The 20,917-nt window shown below is 39.5% G+C and overlaps 1 protein-coding gene across 3 annotated transcripts in view; it reads left to right on the forward strand.

Moving 5' to 3' along the window:
- The window catches only part of LPGAT1 (lysophosphatidylglycerol acyltransferase 1), a 72,071-nt gene extending 53,780 nt beyond the window's left edge, over positions 1 to 18,291 (forward strand). For all 3 annotated transcript variants that reach the window (XM_054711391.1, XM_054711390.1, XM_054711392.1), the window contains exons 6-8: positions 1,155 to 1,281; positions 15,593 to 15,699; positions 18,041 to 18,291. In XM_054711391.1, coding sequence (XP_054567366.1) covers positions 1,155 to 1,281; positions 15,593 to 15,699; positions 18,041 to 18,192 — 386 coding nt within the window. In that variant the 3' untranslated portion in view covers positions 18,193 to 18,291. The remainder of the gene's footprint in view (positions 1 to 1,154; positions 1,282 to 15,592; positions 15,700 to 18,040) is intronic.
- The last annotated feature ends 2,626 nt before the right edge of the window (positions 18,292 to 20,917 follow it).

The following is a 20,917-nucleotide window of genomic DNA, read 5'->3' on the forward strand; positions in this document are numbered from 1 at the left end:
AGTCTTCGTGCATCGGGCTTCTAGTTTTACTATAATTTGCTTTATCATCTCTCTGTCCATCCTTGTATCTATCCATTAGTCTATCTTATTTGTTTGTTTTTTTAGTGCATCTCAAAATAAGTTGCAGACATTAGTATACCCCTCAACATTTCACCATGCATGTCATGGGTAGCTTGTCAAAATGTGTTTTGTTACATAAACTCTGTTTCTTTAGCACTATGTTATTAAAAATATTTTTTTACTTATTTTTTATAAGCATCCCCCCTCTCCCCCTTTCAGGATGTTGCCTAAAACATTTTAAGCATTTAAGGCCAGTTTATAATTATTTGACATACAAAAGTAAAATATCATTTATTTCTAATGTACATTTCGACTTAGGTTTGAAAATAAGTTTTCTTTTTTAGGGATCTCAAGTACCTCAGATAAAAGATAGACCATAAAACATTAGCATCTGGCTATCAGCATTCTCTGTGAAGCTTCCCCTCTAATTCTTGCTCACATTGTATTCCATGCTGGCAATAAAAACAGCACTTCCATTCCCTCTCACAACAGTAGTTACCTGTTATACCAACCAAGGGCAAACAAGTTTATTGCTTTAGTTGTATGTAACTCTTGCTACAATGGAAGGAGTTTTTCGGTTTTGTTTCAAACAAGACCAGCAACTGGCGATCATGTGTGTCAATGAAATGTTTACTTGTATTGCTTTATTCCAATATTTATTAATGTCTCCCAGGTGTCACAAACCTTGGTGTTCATACTATATTGTGTTATATTTAGTGAATATTTTTGAGGCCATTTTTGTGATGTGATACTTTAGCTTCCGACCTTTTCATAGTCCAGTTTTTTATGAGTGATAAAATACAAAAAACTAGACCTTGGTAGTACATAATAGTATTGAATACTTGAATGATACATGTCCAATACATAATAGTGCTGTGATTTGTTCATTTGTTTGAAATCCATCTGTTTTATAATATAATAGGTAATACTTCATTCTAAGTGCATCATATAGAATAGTAATACCAAAATTCATCCTGTTTTCTTAAAGCAAAAGGTATATCAATATGCTTTATACTCAAGTAACCTATACTGTTGTTTGTTGTAAATAATATAAAAATCGATCCAATTTTAAGTTGCTTTTTCTTTGTTCTCAGACAGCAAATCAAAAGGTCTCCAGTGGATTATAGATACAACTATAGCTTATCCCAAAGCTGAACCCATAGATATTCAAACCTGGATTCTTGGATACAGGAAACCGACAGTCACACATGTACATTACAGGTAAGGATTCTATATTAGTACTGAACATATATCCAACATAAAGCACGATCTCAGAACAGTGCGAATGTTTCAATATTAAATTTTTAATCGATTTTTTTTCTGTTCTCAGAAAGATTGGCTTTTTGTTCAGTTTCTAGTTGTTTGGTTATATTTTTAAAATTTTAAACAAGGATGAGATGTTTTCAATTACAATAAGATTTTAAAATGCAACATTAGAAATCATATGTACACAAATGTGAATAATATAAATAACTGGGGTTAGATCTCTTTCTCTTTAAATCTGGGGAGGTTGGTAGGAAAAACAAAACAGCATTGATTGCCTAACGTGGGAAATGGGTGCCCAGAGAGATAGAAAAAGGTGATCTGGAAACTATAAATTTCACTGAAAAATAGTAGTTTTGCTTAATGTGGGCTACCTAATCTTCACCTTTAGGCAGATTTTAAAAACTATTCATAAGTGTATTTTTTTCTGCAGTTAAGCATAATTTATCTTGAATATTACTATTAAGCCATATGGTGCAAAAGCCAATTTTGTTTCACATGATGTAGAACAAGTATTTGTTTTCTTCTTAAACCCAGCTGACTTTAAATATATATATTATTGATTTTAGAGGGAAGAAGGGAGGATAGAGAGATAGAAACATCGATTGGCTGCCTGTTGCACCCCCCCCTCCCCCCGCACTGGGGATAGAGCCTGCAACCCTGGCACATGCCCCGACCAGGAATCAAACATGACCTCTTGGTTCATGGGTGGACACTCAACCACTAAGCCACACCAGCCAGACTAACTTTTTTTTTTAATTATTAAATAAAGCAGGCAGCCCATCCTAGGACCTTGATGGCTAGAGATTGCCTGAGTTTCAGTGAGTGCATTGTTGAGCACCAAATGATATACTGATTAAAAAAGTATTATAGAACTACAAAGCACCTTACAAATATAATGTACTATTATTAAGATATGAAGTTACGTGTATGGATTATTGCTAAATCCACTATTAGTAAATGAACCTTCCCAATAGATTGGATGTAAGCCACTTAACTACTTCAAGAGAAAAAAATGTCTTTTCTTATTCCTGACTTTTTTTCTTTTTACTTCCCAATATTATGTATTGTTTAACTAGGGAAATATTTGTGATTAGTTTGCTTACAACTACATTATTGATCTTTTTCAAGAGTAAAGCTGGTTTTAAAAGAAGAGGAACTAAAGGTTTAACTCTGGGGAACATTTGAAGGGAACAACTTTTCCTCCCCCTCTCCCCTTTGTATTCCTGTCACACTGGAAAGCAGCTTCTCCCTATTAAAGAAGTAATGGGTGCGGTGTGCTGCTGTTCAGGAGTTAGTAGGAGAATTAAACATGATTAGATTTTAATCACAGGGACACGGTGTTTATAGGGATAAAAGCAAAAGTAACCCCTGTCCTTCAAATAAATGTCTGCTTCACTCCAAATCAGGATAGTGAGTTAGGTAAGCTGATTGCCTTGTGCAGAACGAGCTTATAATTTCATTGTCAAAATCTTGAAAAAAGATGTAACTGTGAGTGTAGTGGCACAGCAAGATTACCAGAAGCAGACGTGTGGCTTTCATGTCTAATTTGATTGGGACTTTGGTTACTTTGGAGAAGGCATTCAATTAGAGACTTTGGGCAATAATTTATTTTCAGTTTTGAGGGGAAATTAATTCAGAAAAGGAAGATTTAATGTTTTTTAAGAAACTATGCTCACTCGCAAGATGGGCGAATGTTAACATTTTGATATATTTGCCTCAGGACTGTTTTTATTAATAAAAGAAATAAAGCATTTCTAGTAAAGTTCCCGTTGTTTCCCTTCTCGGTTCCATACCCCTTCCCTCCTCCCCTTGAAGCCACCACCATCGTAAATTTGGTGGGTATTCTTTCTCCTCCTATACTTTTATTATACAGATATGTTTATAATGTATAATATTGTTTTGTATGTTTTTAAAAATGTATATAACCATACATGGGTATGTCATCTTACAACATGTATTTTTCCACTCTATTGTTTACTGTGTCTTTTTATTTTTACATTTGTGGCTCCCTTTCATTCATTTGATCTATAAACACTATTTAACTATTCTATTCCCATTATATGATTGTCAAACCTTACCTATTCATTCTGTTATTGTTGGATACATATTTTCTCAGTCTTTTTGCTATTATAATAAGTAATATTGCAGTGAACATTCTTATGGCTGGTGTGGTTCAGTGGTTGAGCATTGACCCATGTAACCAAGAGGTCACCAGTTCAATTCCCTGTCAGGCTACATGCCTAGGTTGCAGGCTCAATCCCCAGTAGCGGGTGTGCAGGAGGCAGCTGATCAGTATTTCTCTAACATCAGTGTTCTATCTCTCTATCCCTCTCCCTTCCTATTTCTCTTTTTAAAAAAATGCACTGCTATGAAATATAAGATTAGGGTTAAGGTACCATCTTCTTTGAAAAGTTCAATTAATCACTATTGGGAATCTAAATGGTTTACTGATTGATGTCTGTCTTCCCTGTTTAGAATGTAACCTCCATGAGAGCAGATATTTTGTCTGTCTTGCTAGCAATTATATATTAGACTAATGCTGGGATATAATACAAGCACAGCACTTATTGAATATATGAATGCTAAAGTTCATGCTGTGTAGACATGCACTGTGCAGTGGCAACAGCCACTAGCCACATGTGACTATTGAGCACTTAAAATGTGGCTAGTCTGACATGATGTCCTGTAAGTATAAAATACACATTGAATTTCAGAAACTAGTAAGAAATAGGAATGTAAAATATTTCATTAATAATTTTTGTTGATGACATGTTGAAATGATATTTTAGATTTGGGAAGGTGATTGAAGGATTAAATTTTTAAAATGTTACTAGAGAAATAACAGGAGGCTGAGAAATCCCATGATCTGCTGCCTGCAAGCTGGACAACCAGGAGAGCCAGTGGTATAATTTAGTCTGAGTTCCAAGGTCTGAGAAGGGGTGTGGGGAGAAGAGGTGATGGTATAAGTCTGTCTGAGTCTAAAAGCCCAAGAACCAGGAACACCCATGTCCTTGGGGCATAAGGTGGATGTTGTAGCTTAAAAAGAGAGAGTGGGCTCACCCTTCTTCCACCTTTTTGTTCTATTCAGGCCCTCAATAGATGGGATGATGAGGGCAATCAATTTTACTCAGTCTAGTAGTTCAAATGCTTACCTTCCAGATACACCCTCACAGACACACCCAGAAACAATGTTTTACCAGCTATTTGGGCATCCCTTAGCCTAGTCAAGTTGACACATAAAGTTAACCACCACAGTAATCTACATAAAAACCTCAAGAAACTGAGTTCAACATCTATTTATCTAGTTCAGCAATCTTGACATAAAACCATTACAAAACAATCAATGGTATCCCTTTGTCCTGACAATAAATAGAAAATGTAAGTTAAAAAAATACCACTCTCAGAAACAAGAAGACTATAAAGTACCTACCAATAAAATCCTATATAATAAAAGGGTAATATGCAAATTGACCCTAAAGGTGGAACTACCAGAACGACCACTGGACCAGTCACTATGAGGCACACTGACCACCTCTTGGTCCCTTTCCCCAGCTGGCAGGCTCCGATCGCCTGATGGCAAAAGGGGAACCGGGGGTGGGTAGCCGAGGATGCGGGCAGTGCCAGGCCAAGGGCCCCGCCCCACCGGTCACCCCACACACAAAGGGTGACTCGTGGCAGGGGCGGGGCCAGCTGTGGGCAGCTGGAGAAGATGGCCCTGATCGCAGGCCAGGCCTAGGGACCATACTTGTGCACAAATTTCATGCGCTGGGCCTCTAGTGTAATAAGAAATGTCTAAGACTTTTGTGAACAAAAATAAAAAAAATTATTGAAGAATATAAAAGGCCAAGAACCAGGAACACAGCACTTATTGAATATAAGTGGGAAGAGATACTGTGTTTGTTCATAGAGAGGAAGACTCAAAATTATAAAGATGCCAATTATCCAAAATTAATCTATAAATTTAACATAATTCCAATTACATTATACCCAAGAGGATGTAGACTCAGAGTCCAGGAGGATTTTTCTGGAAACTTGACAAAATGGTTTTAAAATTTATTTGAGGGAGTAATGGTAAATGAATAGCTAAAATAGTTTTGAAGATGAATGAAACAGAGGCATTCTTCCTACCAGATAGCAAGACTTAATGTAATTAGAACAGTGTAGTATGAGGGCAGGACCAGATCAATAGAAATATTAGGAAATCAAGGTTTATTTTGGAGCTTGTGTATGATTGAGTAGGCATCACCTATCAGTGGAGAAAGAATGAAGTAGTCAATAAATGAAATGGTTTGGGACCATTGATTCTACATATGAGGGAGCAGAAAATTGAAATTTCACCCTTTACTATATCCCAAGGTAAATTCCAGATAGATTTTTACCTCAACATCAACGATGAGACTCTAAAGTATTGAAAGAAAATATAGGAAGCTCTTAGTGTTCTCACAGTAGGGTATACCTTCCTTCTAAGACACAAAAGACCTAATAAATCATGAAGGAAAAATACAAATTTGACTGAATCAGAATTAAAATTAAATACAAATTTGACTGCATCAAAATCAAAAGACAGCACAAACAAATTTAAGGTGTTTGAAATGCACACAGCAGGGATTCACATTGAGTATACATGTAAAGAGTATAGATCAATAATTATTAAGTTTTGGTGCAGTAGAGACAATTTGGTGCAGCCAATTTGAAGAACAATTTGGCAGTATTATAAGTTCTAACTCTGTGACATAGCAGTTCTACTTGGGACTATATACACATTCTAGAGAAAGACAAGGATATTAGAACATCATTTTTCGTAAGAGTAAAAAATTGGAAACAACTTGAATATCCACCAGTAGAGTAATGGCTAAATAAAATGTACATTCTTCAAAGGAATATACTAAACAATTTTATATCTGATTGTTAGACATCTTTAGTGGGGTGTCTAGACTCATCTCTGAAGTGAAACTATCCTAAAAATATATACTCCACATTGCTTTCCCAGTCTAATTATTGATAGCAACTTCCATCCTTCCAGTTACTCAGGTAAAAAACCTTGGCGTTATACTTGGCTCCTCTCTTTCTCTTACATCTCACTCAGTCGGGAAGTCTTTTTGGTCCTATATGCAAATATGTATCCTGGATCTGACTACTTTCTTTACACCTTGGTCCTGGTCACCATCCCCTCTACCCAGCTCTTAGATCACTATATAACTTCCTAATTGGTCACCCTGATTTTACCCTGGGCCCTCTTAGTGTCTAGTTCCAGAGTGGTCTTTTGAAAACCTAAGATCATGTCAGCCTCAGGTTTAGAATTCCATATGTCTTTACCCATCTAAAAAGCCAGGAGCCTTAAAATGGTGTCTAAGGCCCTGCTTAACCTGCTCCTTCCCTCTGACCTCATCTCTGACTACTTTTTACTCACTACCCTTTGGCTATTCTGGCCTTCCTGCTGTCCTTGAACATGCAATTATGTTCTTGCCTCAGGGTCTTTGTGCGAGCTTTTCCTCCTCCTCAGAGATTCTTCTCTTGGAAAACTGTAATGCATGACAGTGAATTCAGGATGACTTCCTAATTATATTTCTTACTAGAGGCCCAGTGCATGAATTCGTGCATGGGTGGGGTCCCTTGGCCTGGCCAGCCATTGAAGCCTATTTGGGGGGCCAACGACGGAAGGGAGGCCACAGGAGGTTGGCTGTGGGACCGCACTGACCACCAGGGGGCAGCTCCTGCATTGAGTGTCTGCCCCTGGTGGTCAGTGTGTGTCATAGTGACTGGTCGACCAGTTGTTCAGGTTGTTCGGTCTTAACGGTTGCTTGGGCATATATATATATATATATATAGTTGGTAGTTATAATGGTGATATTCAAAGTATATCCCATAGAGGTAGTGTCATTTCTTAGATACCAGAATTAAGTTCTGAAAAACACAGTAAATGAGAGATTGTATTAAGATACATATTTTTTACATATGAACACCTTAGAAATAAGGAGGGACCTTAAAATTAGTATAATACATTAGTTATCATTTAATTGGATATTTGGCATGTAGCACTCCAAACAAACCAAAGTCCAAAAAGTAATTGCTCCTTCTCTCCTGCCCTCTTCCAAAAGGCCAAACAGTGACTGCCATATAGTTGGTATTCAGTTGTTGACTGTGAATGCCTCTGGGGAAGGGATCTTATTTTTCATTGTATTATTTAGATTTTTAATGATATAAATGTCTTCTTCAGTTTTAAAAATTAACTGAAAAAAGAAATTGCCCACAGGATTTAGAATTTTGCTTGAATAATCATTTGAATCATTACAACAAAAGCATTTTCATCAGATATAAGAATTTAATAGGTTCACATTTAAAATGCATATCCCTTAATAGACACTAAATAGACCTTATCCCTTTAAATCAAGGATATTCAAATACTCAAATGATATAGTCTAAAGAGATGTTCATATGCTAGTGTTTTACCCATAATTTATTTTTATTAAAGTATACATACAATATTACATTAGTTTCTGGTATACAACATAGTGATTTAACATTTATATACCTTACAATGTGATTACCACAGTAAGTCTAGTAACTCCTTATCACCATACAAAGTTATTATAATATTATTGACTATTTTTCCTATGCTGCACTTATATCCCCTTGACTTATTTATTTTGTAACTGGAAGTTATACCTCTTATTTCCCTTTATCTCTTTCATTCATCCCCCGACCCTCTTCCTCTCTGGGAAAGATAAATTTGTTCTCTATATCAATGAGTCTGTTTCTGTTTTGTTTTGTTTATTGTATCTCTAGTTTTCTTTATGCTGGGGCTTTTTCTGTCAGTGCTTATAATCATTGCTCATTTCACCCCTACTCCTGCTGTTTAAAATGTGCTTTTTCCTGTCTTATTTCCTTTTTTTTTTTTTTAAGTTTTTATTGATTTTGTAGAGAAAGAAAGGGAGAGGGAAAGAAACACCGATGTGAGAGAGAAACATCTATTGGCTGCCTCCTGTATGCCCCCTCCTGGGGATTGAGCCTGCAACCAGGTCATATGCCCTGACTGGTAATGATGGAACTGATGAACTTTCAGTCCATGGGGCAACCCTCAACAAACTGAACCACTCTGGTTGGACCTGTCTGCTTTTCTTAACATCTTTTGTTTTCTATTTCTTTGCCTCTGTGTTCTAGTTTTTGTGTGTGTGTGTGTGTTGTTTTTTTTTTCTGGAAAAGGCTGGACATTTTAGTCATTTGTCACTGTTTAGACCTTCCATTTGGAAAATGCAGTTACACATTAAATGTAATCATCAAATTTTTAGTTCTGCTTGGCTGTTTTTAATGTTCAGTACCCACAAGTTCTTTTTGCTCTTCCGCACCAGCAGTTTTTTTTTCCACTTTCCTTTAAGAAAATAAAACTTTTTTTCATATGTTTTACTTATTTATTTTTACTGTTGACACTATTACAGATGTCCCCATTTTTTCTTCTTTGCCTCCTCCACACAGCCCCACTCCCCCTTCCCTCTGGCTATCACCACACTGTAGACTGTATCCAGGGTTATGCATATATGTTCTTTTGCTAATCTGTTCACATTCTTTCATCAGTGGTAGCCATTCTGACAGGTATGAGGTAGTATCTCATTGTGGTTTTAATTTGCATCTCTTTGATGGTTAGTGACATTGAACATTTTTTCGTATGTCTATTGGCCATCTGTATGTCCTCATTGGAGACATGTCTATTCAGGTTCTTTGCCCATTTTTTAACTGGATTATTTGTCTTCCTGGTGTTGAGTTGTGTAAATTCTTTATTTACTTTGGAGATTAACCTCTTATCAAATGTATCATTGTCGAGAATATGTTCTCCCATACAGTGGGTTCCCTTTTCATTTTGTTGATGGTTTCATTTGCTGTGCAGAAGCTTTTTAGTTTGATGTAGTCCCATTTGTTTATTTTTTCCTTTGTTTCCCTTTCCCTGGGAGACATATTGGCAGAAATATTGCTCTGAAAGATGTCCGAGATTTTACTGCCTATGTTTTCTTCTAGGATTTTTGTGAGTGTTTTTTTTCCTGACTTACATTTAAATCTTTTATCCATTTTGAGTTTATTCTTATATATGGGGTAAGTTGGTGGTCTAGTCCAGTTTTTCCATGTGCATGGTCTATCCTAGAAAATGTTCCAGTTATTTTGTGTCCTACCATGTGGTCTATCCTCAGGCTGATGCTCTATCCACTGAGCCAAACCGGCTGGGATGAGTGGAGATTTTTAAAAACCTTTCTAGTGAATCCAGGGTTTAGCTATAAATATTATATGTTAGTATGTTGAGAAAGAGACCTGAACAGATTATTTCAGGACAATGGCTCAAAGCAAAATTTCTGGGATTTGAATGCTGGGAGAAATTCTCACCTTAAATTGGACAGTATCTGTTCTTGAAACCTATTTGGTGACAAATAGTCTGATTTTCTGAGTTATTATTGTCACACTAACCCTGGTGGTGTCAGTTAACAATGCCCATGGTTTTGATGTCTGTCTACAGATGGTACCTCATAAAGGTGTACGCTGGCAGATTACTTTCAATTCAATTCAGCTCATCAAACTCAAGTTCCCATGAAGGAACAGACACTGATTTACACGTTGGGTTTGCAAAGATGAGTATAGCAGGGCCCGATAGAAGACACATAAGAAAAGAAATAGAACACACACGAGTAAGCATAATTGCAAAGGACAGAGTGGCACTGAGAAGGAATTATTAACTGTGTACGAAGGAGGAGGAGGAGGGGGGCCGAGGAGAAGAGGACAAAGGAGTGAAACAACCTCATCCCTGTCTTCCTCAGGAAGAAGTCAACGAGTACATTTTAAATGGTGTGGAGAGCGGCTACAGTGTTTGGACAGGTTCAAGCCTGGACTAATGAGAGGGCACAGTCCTCTCATGGCCACGTGCAAGTCCCAGCTTGGAGGGCAGAGCCCTCCCAGCACAATGATAGTCAACAGCTACAGTTGTAAGCTTGAACCTATGGTCTGAACACGTCGCCCCACGTGCCTGAGTGATGTAGGCCGCAAGTAAACAAAGCTTCATCAGGTGCATGTAATTGACTGGGATTGAAACTCACGAGAATGTTGTAAACATCTTGACCACGCCCTTACTTTGCCTCATGGAAATCTGGCTATAAAATAAAGACACGGCTAGTGGGCGCTGTCGCTGTCTCTCCATCAGAGAGGGCAGCATCCCACCCAGACCCAGCTTTCATTCTCTTGTCTGTCTTTTCTTAATCCTTCACCGCCCCCACTCAGGTTCACCCTTGGCCGTGCTGGCTCGGCACAAGATGGGATGATTCAGAATAGTGGAATTAGCATGTTTATGTGTAAGCAATATGGAGGTGATAGCAACAAAAAAGTTTTCTGGGAAACAGGTATCTGAGGAGGGAAAACATAGGGCTACTATTTTTCATTATGAACCTTGTGGTACTATGACTTTTGAAAACTATATGCATATTGTTACTGGGTTAAAAACAATTTTTTTTAGTGTTAAATTCTATTAACTCTTAGGCCATTTCAAGTGATTTTCACGTGTCCCAATTACATATCGGGTATGCAAAGATGAGTACAGCAGAGCCTGATAGAAGAAACAGACACACACACACACACACACACACACACACACACACACCCTTCATTTGAACTTACACAGAAATTCTTCCAACTTCTTATACTACACTTACCATGTTCCAGTTGTATATTATTTGTTTACTTTTCATATCCTGCTGCTAGATTATTATGTTTTTGAAAGTAGGAACGCTTTACCTTAAAACCTTCAGTACTTTTTAGCTTCTTACATGCAGTTGGTAGAATTGAATTGAGGGGTTGTTTGTTATCTCACATTTTGGAGCCTTGTGGCATGAAATATTCTTACTCGAATTTATAGAGGTGCCAGCTGCTAAGCATTATTTCCTATCTTTTTGTGAAAGTGTAATTTACCTAGTGTTCTGAAATCTGATTCTATGGATATTGGTAGAATACTATGTATTTAAAAGAGTTTATTCTGGATTACAGATAATGAGAATTTTTATTTCTTGAAATTTAGGAGCTAGTTTCTCATTTGGATAGCTATTGTAAAGATTTATTTCTGTTTTTACTTATTTGTTTGTTTATATCCCCGAAGAACTCCTTTTATTTAATTCTAAGAGGACTGGTATTCAGTGCATTTGATACTTGGTCATATTAGGGGATGATTAATTGTTTTAATATTTTAATCCCATGGTGCCTAAACAATCAGTAGATTGCTTTGGAGGGAGCATTTGGTCTGCCCTCCTGGCTATTTCCTAAGGTAAGAGAATGTCCAAGCTATTCTAGGCAGAGGGTAGGATAGGATTTCTTTTAAAACATAGCCCTACTCCCACTCGCTCCCCCATTTAAAGTGATAGATACTTCACCAACCTCACCATGTTCTTTTAAGAGAGTTCACTTGGTAAACCCAGACTTCCTCTGTTTAAGTCAGCCTTACTTTTCATGTTATTTTTCTACTTATAAAGATGTTTTGAATACTGTTTCAAGATATTCTTTAGCCCTGTGGCTCTTTGTAAATTATCCTTAGGTTGATAAGGCCTGATTTTATATTTACAGAAATAGAATATATTTTATAGGTCAAAAAATTAATGCAAATAATTCCCCAAATGCTGGTATTCAGTGTGGTAGAGGTGAGTAGTTTAAAAAGTGCTACTTATATTGCAAAACTTAAAGGTAAAAAGTAATTTGTAATTCCATTTACTTAAAAAATAAATCTGATTTTTTAATTTTAAAACCTTTATCAGATTTTTCTAAAAATCTAAATATTTAAGGACATTTAGTCTGGAGAAAATAAAACAAAACAAATGACTAAATTTTCTGAGTAGTTAAATTTTTTGTGTAACTCTGGGCACCTCCCCTGTGCTGGAACTAAAATTTGTGAGATTTTATTCTGCTTGGACTTTACCTCACATGTACATATTTCAGGGGTCATCCAGAGATTTGGGTGGGGTTTAGACTCAGGGAAAGAGCAGCTTCCAAAAATCCTAATAGTACACGAGAGTTCATTAACCTTTTTCTCTACTTTTGCACATGTTATACCATAGTACAAGTTACCATAGTAATTCTCATAGAGTTAAGATTCTCATAAAGATATGATATTGCAACAATAATAGTATACTATAAAGAGGAACACTCAGAGAACTCTTAGAAATTAAAAATATGATAAAATGAGTAAAAACTCAATAAAAAGTTTAGACATTAAGTAAGAAATCTCCCAAGAGGACAAAAGACAGAGATGGAAGAAAATGAATTCCAACCTTGAATCCTATATCTAGTTCAATTATCAACAAGGTGTGTGGACAGAAAGAAGACATTGGCAGAAATGCAAGGTTTTAAGAACCCTTTGTCAAGAAACTGCTGGAGAAGGTGCTCCCTAAAAACGTGAAGGAAGTACGGAGAGGGGAAGACATCGGTGTCAGAAACGTTCACTCCATTTTCGGAGTGCAGAGGACCACCACACCCACCAGAACGATAGTGAAGGGCCTTGGCAAGAAGGAAACTACGGGCAGCCAGTCCAGAACGTGGGTACAACCCCTCAGGGAGGTGGCATTGAGAGGGTGTCCGATGCACGTGTATGCCTTGGGAGAACCTCTAGACCGCAGGCCAATCTGGCTCTGCCTGTTTTTTTAAATAAAATTTTATTTGAACACAACTGCACCCTTTTATTTACACATTGTCTAAGGCTGCTTTCGCACTGCAAGCAGAGTTGAGTGTAAATATAGGGTGTCCCCCCCCCCCAAAATGTATGCACACACTTTGAGTAATTATAAAGGCAGTATTTATTAAAATACGTTTCATTTTCAAAATTGAGTTGTCAGCTGTTAAAGTGTGAGTACATTTTTTTTTTTGGACACCCTGTGTTTTTTATCTGACCCTTTAAGAAAAAGTTTGCAGACTTGATCTAGGGAATTGATTCTAGACGGTTGGCCAAGAGCTTGTGGCTGAATCAGTTAGGTATACATACAAAATGGTAACTGCTCAACTCCGGGAGAACAAAAATAGATCAGGAAAGGAAAAATAGCCATGATTTACTACATGGCTTAACTTTGTATATACTTACATGATGATAAAAATGCCAATGTCTAATATTGTGCTCATTAAAATTACCATGCTAACTGCATTAGGAAGATAAGGATGTGCATGTGTAATGGGAGTAAGAAGAAGAAGGAGCTTAATCCTCACTTTCCATAGTGAGTCAGTAGAAAAGCCTCAAAACTAAAGAACTGTGGTGATACATACTAAGATAATTGACTACTAGTAAAAGAAGTAAAATTTGATTCTTCTCGGAAGGGAGAAACTAAGGGCAGAGGGACAAGGTCTATTGTTTTTTCATACAAACATTCATTTTGTAGACTTTTTAACTGTGTATCTTAATAGCTTTGATAAAGGGAAAAAAATTAAACCTCCCCTCCCCCCAAATTTGGAAAACAAAGAAGAAAAGAAACGCTTTCCCAAGGTCAGCAGATACATAGCACTTCCTCGTGCTGTGGCTCTCTGTCCTCACCTCCAGGGGACATTTATCAGAAATCATCCCAGTCTCCTCGCTGTGGAGTCAAGACAGGGTTGCAGCATCTCCAGAATCATGCTCTAGCCAAGAGTGGGCTTTGCTCATGAAACTACTATCCTATCTAATAATAGACAAATATGCAAATTGACCATACCTCCAACACACCCACAAGCCACGCCCACCATCCAATCAGCGAGTATGCAAATTAACCCAAACCAAGATGACTACAGCCACAGAGAGCAAGGTTTCCTAGGTAACAGAGGAAGCCAAGCTTTCTGCCAGCCGTTGCAGGCCTAAGCCTCCACTCAAGCTACAAAGTTTCAATTATAGAAGGTAAACAAATTCAAACAGAAATGGCGGCAGAATGGAGCTTGAGAGAGCAGGCCAGGGTTGCCACCGGCAACAGGGGAAGCAAAGCTTTCCGCACACCCTGGCCGGGCCCACCCCCTTAAGGCAACAAAGTTTCAATTATAACCCAACACAAATGGCTGCGGGCCTCGCAGGGAGCCCCAGGCTTGGCTCTGCTCCAGGCTACAAAGTTTCAAGTGTAGAAGGAAAATAAATTCCAGATACCAAGGCCTGCACTTGCATTGCCAGGGGGCGTGGCCCACCTGCAAACCACCACAGGCCCCTCGTTCAGGCCGCCCCACGCCCCAAGGGAACCCCACCCTGATCAGGGACACCCTTCAGGGCAAACCAGCTGGCCCCCACCCCTGTACCAGGCCTCTATCCTATCTAATAAAAGAGTACTATGCAGATTGATCATCACTGCAACACACAATATAGCTGCCCCCGTGTGGTCAAAGATTTTGCCCCCATGTGGACACAAGATGGCCACCACAAGATGGCCAGCAGGAGAGGGCAGTTGGGAGGCACCCAGCCTGCAAGGGAGGGCAGTAGAGAAGGACCAGGCCTGCAAGGGAGGGCAGTTGGAGGTGATCAACCCTGCAGGAGAGGGCAGTTAGGGGTAACCAGGCTGGCAGAGGAGGGAAGTTGGGGGCAAACAGGCTGGCAGCAGAGTGGTTAGGGGGTGATCAGGCTGGCAGGCAGAAGCGGTTAGGGGCAATCAGGAAGGCAGGCAGGCAAGCAGTTGGGAGCCAGCAGTCCTGGATTGTGAGAGGGATGTCCGACTGCCCGTTTAGGCCCGATCCCTATCGGACATCCCTTGAGGGGTCCCAGTCGGACATCCCTTGAGGGGTCCCAGATTGGAGAGGGTACAGGCTGGGCTGAGGGACAACCCCCCTCCGTGCACGAATTTCGTGCACTGGGCCTCTAGTCTCTGATATAATTAGCAAAATGGCACCAATTTAGGGGTAATCTATCTAGTTCAGACATTCCCAGTAAAAGAATGTGGCAAAGCTGCATTATTTGGCCTAGCATTCGACTACTCTAAACACCATTCCCACTTAACACACAAGCATGGGAGGACGGTTATTTCTCAGTAATTATTTGTAGATATAGGATAATCTAATAATATGTTTCCACCATCGAGCACTAGGCCTACCATCTAATAGGCTAGTGAATGTTTGAATGAATGAATAAATGAACTTGGTTATATAATCAACATTTTTTAAAAAAATCAAGATAACTTGAGAAGCTGAAGAAACTGACCCTTGCAAAAGAGGATTCCATACCTTTCTTCAGCTTTTCAATCACCAAAGCTAAATTGCAGTTCTGAATGATTTTGACTTCTAAATTAAAGTAGTTTTTGCTCTTTTTTTTCTTAACTAGGATCTTTCCAATTAAGGATGTACCCCTGGAGACTGATGAACTTTCTGATTGGCTCTATCAGCGTTTTATTGAAAAAGAGGACCTCTTAACGCATTTTTATGAAACAGGTACACAGTATCCTAATACATACCTTCCTGAAGTTACTGGTAGTTCAAGATAAGCATTTTTTTAAATTCTTCAGATATTCTAAAGGAGTCAGGGTATTCTATACTTAAGAATTTCATCTTAGAATTTTCATAAAGACAAACTTACATTAAATGTATTCAGGCACTTGTTCATTAGCCATATACAAATGGATCTAGTTCAAGAGAGGACACAGTCTGTAGAAGACTTGTGATCATACATATGCAGCTATATGGACTGTTTTATAAAATAGCAAATGACCTTCATTTTTGGCATTGTAATTTGATTGTTTAAATAATAACATCATCATTTGTAAACACTTTTTAATATGCTTTATTTTTTTTAACATATAGGGATAAAGTTCACTATTTAGTTTTCATGGATACAACCTTATACTTTTCTCCTTGGGAGAAAAAAGTCTATTTACCCTAAGTCTCTTTTCTATATTTAATATTTTTTATGTTCTGTGAGACCTACAGGGGAGTGAAAAAGACATAACGGGAGGAGGAGAGAGGAAGGAAGAAAGGAAGTTTTGAAAGGAGGAAATTGACGTTGTTAGAACTCCAGGCACTATGGAAGTGCTTTCACAAATAGCTATTTGTAGGCCTATTTTCTAGAGCAGGGGTAGAGAACCTTTCTTCTGCCAAGGGCCATTTGGATATTTATAACATCATTCAGAGCCCATACAAAATTACCAACTTAAAAATTAGCCTGCTGTATTTAGTCAGACATTTAATTAACTCACCCCTAATGCCTTGGCAGGGCCAGGCGAAATGATTTCCCAAGCCCCTATATGGTAGCCTCTAGAATAGGCCGGATGTTCCCACCTCTGTTCTAGAAGCTACCTAGCGGGGGAAAGGTGAAGTGAAAGTTGTTCCAGGTTTGAGGATGGCCATGGGGTTTTCGATGAACAGAAGGCACTATTTTTTCCCCACTTAGACATTTTTTGGTACAGAATTAAAGTTCATGCTGAATCAGACTGGCAAGGCCTGATGTTGAGCAAAGGCTGATAACAGTGATTTCCTTTAGTACTTTTGATTTGGGGTTTAGGACTGTTTCACTTTGCCCTCCAGAAGATTCCTTCCTGATCTTAACTTTCTGATTCTGGGACTGTGGAGTAGTGCCTACTAATGTGACAGGAGTTGGGCACTGTGTATGTCTTTAGAATTCCTAATAGGATGCCCCTCTCCGTGTGTGCAGTCCTTGGTCTCACTCTCAAACTTTCCTTAAAGATAAGACAGGTTGGATGTGTAAGAAGGCATGAGGCAATTAAGAGGCTAATAAGCTCTCTCTTTTTTTCAATCCGTCTCTTGCTTTATGATATTTGCCCTAAATTGTACAACAGTAATGGAAGCCTCTTTTGAATAAAGCTATTTGCATAATAGACCTTAAAACTTGAAAGTGTTCTCTGTACATTGCTTGTGAGAAGCAAATCCCCTCATGAATCAGCTTAGCTGGGGGATTATCCACAAGGGCAAAGACTATTTGAAATGCTGAAGAGTGTTACCAAGATGACCTTAGGTAATATTGCCCTGAAATGGTCTAGCTTTCCTTCCCAGAAATCTGTTTACTTTGAGCATTAATTATATAATAATTAATAATTGAATTAATTAATGCAAAACACTTAAATGATCCTTTTTATTATTAGGATATATTTCATAAACCATATTGCCTTTTGAAAATAACAGTGATTTACAACCACTTTTTTTTTTTCTATTGGATACTTGAAAGAACAACCACTTTTTTGTGGCATAGACATTTAACTTGTAAATAGAAGAACGAAATGTAAGTTCATGCTATTTCGGAAAGTATTCTATATCGACTTCACACATCTTGTGTCCTGCCCACTGTGGAGATCTCTAGGGACACAGTGGGAAACAAGGCCGCAGAGTGCTGCTCCCTTGCAGCTGATACTCCCACAGGAGACAGTCTGTAGGAAAAAGAAGATATAGGTGGGGATATTACAGATTGTGGAAAGTGCCAAGAAGGAAATAAACATGGAGGTGACAGTGACTGAAGGGGAGGGGGGATAGGCGTGGCGGACGGGGAGAGGCGGTATTTTTTTCTGATACTGGAAGAACTGGAAGAACGCAGATGCCCCAGCCATTCACTGAGATGGAGGAGGAGCACCCCAGGCAGAGAGAATAGAGGCAGAGGCTCAGGCAGGTTGAAAGTTATATTTCAAATGAGATCTCTCTTCAAGAGCAATGGGAAGTCACAGAAGACGCGTTAAAAAAAATTCTAGTTAAAACCAGTATTCAGCTTTTACTCCAGGAGACCTGCCGCTGCCGGAAAACAAAGTAATGTTTCCATCTTGTTTTTCAGGGGCTTTCCCACCTTCCCAAGGCCACAGGGAAGCTGTTTCCAGGGAGATGACCCTCAGCAATATGTGGATCTTCCTCATCCAGTCTTTTGCATTTTTGTCAGGCTACATGTGGTACAACATCTTTCAGTATTTTTACCATTGCCTGTTTTAGGAACGGACTTGGACTTGTCAAGGTCACCATAGGAATTCCAACTTTCATGACTGCATTATTTCACATGTGCAAATCAGAATATAAAACAAGCAAAGGAAATTCCATGGATGGATTAATATTTATCCCCTTTGGGATATTTTAAAACTCTGCTAAAATGAGGATCAGTAATCTAATGACCTGCTAATACGTTTTAAGGACTTTTCATGTTTTAAAAAGATACACTCTACCACACATTTAAACGAACATCACATTTGGAGAAGAGGAAATCATAAAATCATCCTAGAAGACAGAGAAATTCTGTTGCCAGCAGATACTTGATCACCTAGTTCAAGCTCAGAGAGCTGAGCTCGCCCTCCTAGCTAGTAGTCTCCCTCAGGGCAGTGCTGTGAGCGCCCTCACTGCCCACTCCCGCTGTGTCACTAGGAACCTCCAGGGGGGCTGGTTGGCACCTTCTGAAGAACTGTCGCCCTGTCCTCTGCAGTGACGCTCCAGTCCTCACCAGCTTAGTGAGGTCCGGAGTCAGGCATGCTGTGGCGGGGAGCAGCGTCCACGGGACACGTCCAGTCCTGGAATGGGCTCTTTCAAAAGGCAGGCTCGGCCCGACACCGTGTTTACATGCGCTAGTGCTTTCCGTGTGTGTGTGTGTGTGTGTGTGTACGTGTGTGTGTGTGTGTGTGTGTGTGTGTGTGTGTGTACGTATGTATGTGTGTGTGTGTTGCGGGGAGGGCACTTGATTTCTCCTTTTATATAGAAGGCATATCGTAGATTGATCATTTTCTTTTACAAAATGCACTTTCATCAGCTGCATCTGTAGCAGAGGATTAGTAGTGTAGCCTGGAAACCAGTCCACACATAATCAGTGAGTGGGACTCGAGTGGCTGTCTTGTCTGCGTGTTTTAACCTGCGCTCTTGCTCTCCAGCGCCTCCCTGAGCTGGGCACCACACCTGGGGGGGCTTCAGCTGTTTTCTTGTTTGTTTGTTTTCATTTTGCTATATTGGCACCAACTGCATTTGGGGATGGTTGAAACAAATTAATGCAAACCACTTAAATAGTCAGTATACGGTGAAATAGGCTAATTTATTAGAAAAATAAAAGCTAGAGCCAGACACTGGCTTAAAATGGTGACAGGCTGTCACATGGCACCCCATCACCTGTCTCATCAGGGAGCTGCCATGTCAGGGTGGTGTGACCAGGAGAGACCAGCACACGAGGCTTCCCAGGCTCTTCCCGCTGCTTTTGAAGAGGATAAAGTCGTGTCTATTTCTAGAAGACTTTTTTTTTTCTTTTGTCACTATGTTCATGCAGTTTACCTCACAGTAAAACCAAACTTCTCACAAAGTGCTGGCCCTGCATCCGTCACCGTGGTCACCGCCTGCACCCCAGCATCGAGGCGGCAACGCCCTCTGGCCTGGGGTTGTGAGACTGAGATTCTGGTGAGTCAGCGGTGGTTTTCTGTGACATGACATCGTAGATTCCCCTGTTGTCGCTAATCATGCAATTTGACAGTTCTGAGAAAGAGGCCGGAAGGTAAAAGTAAAGGCTGATGTTTTTTGTTTTTAAATAAACCAAAAAAAAACAAAAAAAAACAACCAAAACACTGAGAAGATAAGAATTTTCTCCCAGTTGTGTGGAAAAGGTAAAGCAGCACCAAATACAAGCCCACAGCGGCTTCATCTTTAGGCTAATGCGTGCATGTGTGAAGAGGATGATGCCTGAGCTGAAATACCTCATTGATTATACTACTGCTGGTGAGACGCAGAAGACAGGGTTCCCGTGTGCAGTTTGGGAATGGTTGTCATAAGGTGCCACTTTTTCAAAATTTTAGCATTTCATTATGTGCTTTACAGTGACAGTGAGTAGGTGAAACCAATCTCAATTTAGAGGTACAGACACAGATAGGAAGCCAAATGGAAGCTTAGGGACACTTCTGTTTGAGGCCCAGCAATGCTATCAGATCACAAGGTGAATTGGAATTATTCATTCGAGAGGTCGGTCAGCCATCTGGGGGACAAGTTGTTCATTGTCAAGGATGGCAGACAGTCCTGGCTATTAGACCTTATCCTCGTTGCTAAAGCAAGCCCCAGGCAGAGTGGCCAGTCTCCCGTCAGGGAAGAAGAGAAACGCATGTGTGCGCACACAGATGTGGTTTCTTTTGCCATCACTGAGCGCCAAAGGAGGAGGGTATTAATATACTGTACACATTAAACAGACCGTTCTCTAAGATGCTTTACTTTCCAAGCACGGTCATTTCAACAGCCTCTAGATGTGTGGGTTAATTTTGAACATAGATCTGTGAGTTGTAAATAGGTGTGTGTTTGATCTGCCCCATCCCCCCTTGTTTCTTTCTCAACACATGCCCTCTCTTCTGTTAGCAAACATGCTGTTTGAGAGCATTGCTAGTGCTTTCCTTATCAGTAACTGGGGTTCTCTTGTTTGCACAGGGGAATGCAAAGAGCGAATCAGTGTTCTTATATGGCAATCAGGGAAGCAGCAATATGCCACTGTACAGAACTGAGTAAAAATCCCTAATCTGTACTTCCTTTGTAAAGCGAGTGAAAGGAGGTTTAGCGAATATCCACATTGTCCAGGGAAAAGAAGTAACACTGTGCCCGTTTTATACCGGGAGCTCACAGAATCGCAGCGCTGCTTGGTCTCAGCTGACCTGCCTGGATTCCCACAGCAGACGGGGTTGCACCCTCCCTGCTGGGTCCCAGAGTCACGGTG

The sequence above is a fragment of the Eptesicus fuscus genome, chromosome 22 (genome assembly GCF_027574615.1).
Source record: "Eptesicus fuscus isolate TK198812 chromosome 22, DD_ASM_mEF_20220401, whole genome shotgun sequence".
Taxonomy (NCBI): Eukaryota; Metazoa; Chordata; class Mammalia; order Chiroptera; family Vespertilionidae; genus Eptesicus; species Eptesicus fuscus.